Source organism: Glycine max, chromosome 19, assembly GCF_000004515.6.
Source record: "Glycine max cultivar Williams 82 chromosome 19, Glycine_max_v4.0, whole genome shotgun sequence".
Taxonomy (NCBI): Eukaryota; Viridiplantae; Streptophyta; class Magnoliopsida; order Fabales; family Fabaceae; genus Glycine; species Glycine max.
The window spans coordinates 32,144,649-32,151,230 of NC_038255.2; the positions used below are offsets into that span (position 1 = coordinate 32,144,649).

At 30.5% G+C, this 6,582-nt stretch overlaps 1 protein-coding gene across 1 annotated transcript; it reads left to right on the forward strand.

The window, feature by feature from the left end:
- The first annotated feature begins 1,223 nt into the window (after positions 1-1,223).
- On the forward strand, positions 1,224-4,960 carry LOC100786649 (uncharacterized protein At3g27210). Its single transcript, XM_003553873.5, has 3 exons — positions 1,224-1,788; positions 3,911-3,991; positions 4,380-4,960. Exons 1-3 carry the CDS (start codon positions 1,554-1,556, stop codon positions 4,799-4,801), a joined length of 738 nt encoding a protein of 245 aa, XP_003553921.1. The 5' UTR covers positions 1,224-1,553; the 3' UTR covers positions 4,802-4,960.
- Positions 4,961-6,582: the final 1,622 nt, after the last annotated feature.

Consider the following 6,582-nt stretch of genomic DNA (forward strand, 5'->3'; position numbering starts at 1 on the left):
TATTCACTCCTAAATTTTATTTTATCAAAACAATTTGTGACGATTAAATTTATAAGTTATCACTCACCTTCTTGTTTTTTTTTTCTTAAGAATGACATTAATATCCTTTCCTAAAAAACTAAAGTTAATTTCTAAATCTAAAATCTTTAAGACGATCTATCTCATTTTTGTGTTTGTGTCATCTAGGAAATTCAAATTAGTCTTCAATGATTTAACTTTTTTTTTTACATTAATATATAAAAGTCATAAATAATGAAAATTTTAATTTTTAAGTAGGAAATAAGTTAGAAGTTTATTTTTGATATATCGTCCCACTAAAAGATTTTTACATTATCAACTAGCTAGTAAGAAATCACTCTATATATGTTTTAAAATAATGAATTTAACTTTAAAATGATAATTATAATTCAATCATATCTTATTATATATCGTAAAGTTATTAACTTTTATAATAATTATTTTAAAAATTATATCTAAGATAATTTCTAATTATTTAATAGAATAAAGATATTTACTCTTAACAAATAACAATGTGTGAATTTTACTTTTTTAAATAATTATTACAAAATTAACAATTTTTATTTATATTAATGATTTAAAATTAAATCATAGTGAAAAGTGTAAAGAATATTTTTTTTAACGAACAATCACTTTTAAAAGTTTTTTCTACACCCTTAAAGTAGATTTTAAAAAATAATTAAAAACTGAAAATAGTATAAAATCAGATTATAATTAGAAGTTATTTTGAATAACTTCTGATAAAATCAATTTAAAAAAAAAACATTTTTTTATGTCCGTAAACAAACATAAATTAGCTATATTTGTTGAAATCTTTTAAAAATAAAATCAAAATAATTTATATTGTACTTTCATACTTAAGGAACTGTTCCTAAATTCATAAATTAGTGCTTGATGAACATTGTTTACATATATGATTTATTTAAATGGTATTAATAGTGTTGCTTGTAAAGAAAAAAAATATTTATTTTAAAAATTATAGGAAAATATAAAAAGTCACTAATAGTGTAATTTTACGTGTTCAAATAAAAATCTTTCTTTCTTTTAATTTCTTAACCAATATCTTAAAAATATTAATTAACATTTGTCATCTTTAAAAAGGAGCACATTTTTTATTCTTTTTAGAATTGATTAAATTTTGAAGGGGCGAATTTGGTAGTTTGCTTATGAGAATAATATTAATGCAAATGCATAGTTGGTATGGCATATTTTTTTGTGATGCAACCCCCTTTCCTTTGAAAGCCAATCACCTCTTACTTTCACCAATCTTTTCTTCTTCTCCCTTCCATTGGGCGTTTTACTTTTCTTTTCTTACCAACGCATTTTTCTTCTTCTCTTTCCCAGCCTTTGCCATAACGCCAAAACAAAACTCCTTCATTTTATTCTCTTCTTCTCTCCCCACTCCCACTTTGCTCATTCTTCGCCCCTCTTCTCTCTCTCTCACTTCCACTCCACTCTTCTCTCTCTCTCACACACACCATGAACTCTTCTTATTATATGCTGCAAGCTGGTGCTTCTTCCTCTTGAACAGTGAAATGGGTTTGTGTTCTTCTGTCCACCGAAACGAGCAAACAAACATGAAGCATCTAACGCTCTCTTTTGAGTCCAAAACTGAAAGCCTTGTGATTCCTCCATCACCCTTCAAAGACAAAGACAAAGCCATAAACGGAAACTTTGTGGTGGCTGATGATGATGCTGCGTTTAAGGCTCAGCAGTGGTCACCCTCTCGGTCAACCACAACCTTCTCGGTCACAGACTGTGGGGATAACGGTAGGGCCCCTCTGGGGTTCTTCCTTTCTTCAAAACTTTCTATTTTCATCAATCATCATCATCATTATAAAATGTTTATTTTTTCATGTATCATCATCATATAAAGATTTTTTTTTTTTAAAGATGATGTTTTATTGATGTAAATTGTCAGAACTGAAACTTTTTTTTTTTTTTTATCTGGGGTTTCTTTATTTTATATAAAAATTATATTTTTATTGTAACTACCTTAATTAGAGGTTTTGCCGTGTAACTTTGAGGTATTCTTACAAATTTTGATTGTTTTTTTTTTTTTTTTTGCCGGCTATGGAATTAATCATCATATTAAAACTGGTATTTTGATTGATTTTTTTTTCATAGTTGCAGTGTTTTTTTTGTTCTCTGAATTACAATTGTTTATAATGGTTACCTTGGTGTTAGCTAGATCTGATATGATTTATATACTAGTATTAAATATCTGTTGAACTTTCGTATGATCATTGTTTTTTGTGATAAACAAATTGTTGGTAGAAAATTATTCTGTTTTTTCATAGCACAGTGTATTTCTACTGTTTTTAACAGAACCTATGTCTGCAAATATGCTGTGTTTACCTCTTCAGTTGCATGATGCTTTTTTGTTGCATATGATTATAATGACTACGATGGATTTTAGGCAGTCTATCGAATCTTTTTACCTTTATTTGGTCTCTGTGGGGGTAGGATATTTTCTGAATAAAAAGCTATTTCTGTGGTGGTAGAAATCAGCAATTTGTTAAGCCTTAACGATGATTACTTTGTTGTTAAGTTGTTTGTTTTATTTTATTATGAGTAGGAAATGCTTGCTCCTTACTTCCATATATTTTTTTCTTCATAAGTGACTTTATGGTAATTTTTATGAATTTGCTGGTAGGGTTGTTTTTAAGCAAGGAATCCATAAACAATTATACAAATTATTTGCTTTAAAATATGGCAAAAAGCCATTAGTGTCCTTGACGATCCTGTTTTACTAAAATTGAGGACTTTCTCTCTTTGTGCTAGTTGTTGGGGGTTGCATGAAAGTTTAGATAAACAGAGTAGAATAGGTCATTTCAGTGACAAAGTGTTGGATGAATTCATGATATGCTTTGATTGCTACTTATGATTTTAGGTTCATGTGATGGGGGCTTTTATGATAGTTATTGTATAATTTGTATTAACTGTTATTTATGATATTCTGGTAATGCTTATAAGTGATCGTGGTCCCTGCCTTTTGAAGCTTCTATCCTATTGGGGACCAGTAGTTTAGCACCACTCTGATGGCTGTACATCAATCTGTGAATAAATATTCTCTCTAAATATTTTAATGCATTTTTGCAGTCAATTTCAAGTTATGGATCACAAGAAGCAGCTGGTCATGCTAATACTATTGAGGAAGAATTGTAGAACTAGTAATATCTTGAAATTGGATGAAGGAAAAATTGCTATTTAATAACAAAGATAAAGATAATATTGTGTGTCAGTCCTTTGTAACTCTAATTATTAAAAAATGTATGAAATGTTCAAACAATGTAATCTGCCTTTTCTGACCTGTTTTTAACAATTATGGCTCTTGGACTACTATATGTTGTATGTTGTTTTATTTTGAGTAGGGTCTTCTTAACACACTAGAACAGAAAGTAGACTCAACTGCTTCTGCAATAAATGAGTCCCATATGCAGCCTTGAATTGGCTCGTGTGCTTGTTTACAGAGTCTGTGTGTTGTGATTGAGATTGCAGATTAACTGACATGGAATGTTCTATCAACTTTAACATGGTAGTTACCTAATAACAAGTAGTTGAATTCATACTGTCATACACTCCCCCTTCCAACAAAGGGACATGAATGACTACATTGGCCCTATGAAATACTTGTCAATAGATGAAATGACGAGGAATAAGTGTTTGTTTATTACCCCTCTTGTAACATTCCAGAATCAAGAAGCCAGCTTATCATTTTATTGGTCACTATGAATTATCTTTTTTTATTACTCCATTAGTTCATTTAATTAAATCCAAGTTAGCCCTTCTTATGTCATACACAGTTTATTATTATCCCTATTTTTTGGTAATATTCATATCTCAGTTTTCTAACACAAATTTTTGAACTTGGGATTTTTATCCTGTACAGATGGCAAAGAGGAATCATTTTTTGATTCAAAGGCCTGGTTAGACTCAGATTGTGACGATGATTTCTATAGTGTAAAGGGTGGTAAGGATGCCCTGCAATGCCTTTTCCTTAGCAGTTTTTTACTAGAGTATCTTAATCTGTTTACTTGGCATGATCATCAGATTATGTGCTTAACAATGAATAGGAGATGAAACATTTCATAGTTAATAGTTTATGGAGGAAAGAATTGGAAGGAAACACAAAATTTTCATGGATGAAAGGTTCATGATATGAAAGTTAAGTTGTCATGCAAATAATAACTTAATCAGCAGCATTAGCATTTTTATCAAACCACTTTTATGAAGAATGCAGAACTCTTATTAGAACTTGTGAATATATTTTCCTTTTGCTATAGTTTCTCTTTCTTCTCAATTTTTACCATGACCTTTCTCCATCCAATTGACTTGTTTATTTCTTTGTTTTCATCCAGAGTTTACCCCATCTCGTGGCAGCACTCCGGTGCACCACATTTTTCTCAATAAAACCACTCCTTCTGAGCCTGGTTCTGTTCCGGAACCATCTCCAACAACACAAAAGAAAAAGTTGTTGGATCTTTTTCGTGAAAGTGTCAGAGAAAACCAAAGTGATGCTGAGAACACTTCTGAAATTGAAAAGAAAGAAGTGAAACCAACAACTGTACATGATCCTAAATCTGCACACAGTACTCCTTATGTCTCAGGAGGAAACTCTGCATGTAGCAGTGAAAGAACAATGAATGATGATCATGCCCCCATTAGAGAGAAACCTGTTAAATCTGTGCAGTGCTGCCTTCCAAGCTTGGCTTCGTGTCGTAGCTTCAGCGAGAGGAAGAGGAAGACAAGTCCTGCAATAACAGATAATGGAAAAGCATGACTCAGATGAGCAATGTACCTTAGACATAATCATGATGGAAGTTAAAGGTCTATGAATTGAATATGATAATGTACATCTTTAACGTTATCCTGCTCAATCAATTGAGCTAAACTTCCTTTAAGTTAAAACATTTTAATGCGTCAACATTCTATTAAAAGAGAGTATAAAATCTTTATATTAACATGGATCAAGTTCAAAGTTTAAACTCTTGTTTAAATGAAAAATGTCTTCACATATAAATATGTTTTCAATGCCTCATTGGTAACTTTATTCATGGGTGTTAGTTTAAATGAAAAATTTCTTCATATATAAATAAATTTTCAACACCTCCCTGGTAACTATATTCATGAGTGTTTTAAAATGGCAGTGCTGAGTTTTTTTTTTCTTCTAAAAATGAATAAATTATTTGTCATTTTTGTTTCTCCAAATACTTCAAATCTCAAATACTTTATCTAAAGTTTTAGCATAGCGGTTGATAGGAGTGAAATCGAGTCAAATCGGGCTGAACTTATTTCAATATGTTCATTCAATAAGAATTATTCCACTTCAAAATTCGACTTGAATTTGTCATATTTTTCAGTTCAGTTCAAACACAATTCTAGTTCCTGATAAGTTTAATTTATTTGCTCGAATCCTATGAACTAATTATCAAAATAATTTGGATTCGGAAACTTCAAATTCACAATCTTATTAAGCCGAGTTACTATTGTAATGCATTTTTATGTATGCCAAACTTAATTGGATTACGCATTTGGTTGATAAACCAAATTCAATGAATTCTTAATTTTGAGTGGTTTGATTATTTGTCAATCCTTATCGTTGGTGGGCAAATTGTGGGGCTATTTGCAGAAGAAATGACTTCAGGAGAGCAGTTTTACTTTGGCTGGAGAAGATGCCAAATTATAGTAGTACTAGGAAGGAAAACCTGTTAGGGGAAATTAAGCACGAGTAAATCAAATTCCCCAAGTCTTCTCTCGATATTAAGTAGGCATCGATTTCTCTTTTGTACAGCACCAACTGACACATTATTTTGCTTGAAACTCATTATTAATGCTTCTATATGTTATAATTTCTATTGAAGTAATCATTTTACTGAGATACAACTAGGTATCCGGCATCACTTGCATACAACATTGCCAGCACTAAAAGGGCAAGGAACTCAACCTCACAGAATGGAAAGCATGCCATATAGGCTTTCAAGTTTCATTGAAAGTGCCATCAGATAGTTTCATAATAAATATATATATAGAGAGAGAGAGATAGAGAGGGAGAGAGGGAGAGAGGAAGTGATGATGATGACGATAACGATGATCACTTTGGTGGTGGAGGTGATAGTGGTCATAGTGACAACAATGATAGTGGTCATGATAATGATTGCGTTGGTGGTTATGGTTGTGATGGTCATGATGATATGATATTCTAGGACATGATAAATTAAATATTTTAATTATTTGATCGTCTGACTGGTAAATCCTTTGGAGATTTTATAATTAGAAGAAATTTTAATTTGAATTAAAAATATTTTTAATTTAAGCCTCCATTTTAATTCTAACAGTTGTGATTGATCATTCTCATTCTAACGTAAGATGGTCATTCTCATATAATATAGGAGGATATCGTATATAAGAGGGATCAAATTACAATGAGATAACTTTAACAACTATTACATTATTTTATAATTTTCAACTGAATAATGTTTTCTTAAAACTTATTGTTGGATTAAAAGTTCATTTCACATAAATCATATACATAATATTTCATAGTAATCTAAAATCATTTGT

Excerpts from the sequence above, each read along its gene's own strand:
- LOC100786649 (XM_003553873.5), top strand. The coding sequence starts at position 1,554 with ATGGGTTTGTGTTCTTCTGTCCACCGAAACGAGCAAACAAACATGAAG. Across the intron at positions 1,789-3,910 it reads CACAGACTGTGGGGATAACG|ATGGCAAAGAGGAATCATTT; the intron begins GTAGGGCCCCTC and ends TATCCTGTACAG. Across the intron at positions 3,992-4,379 it reads TTTCTATAGTGTAAAGGGTG|AGTTTACCCCATCTCGTGGC; the intron begins GTAAGGATGCCC and ends GTTTTCATCCAG.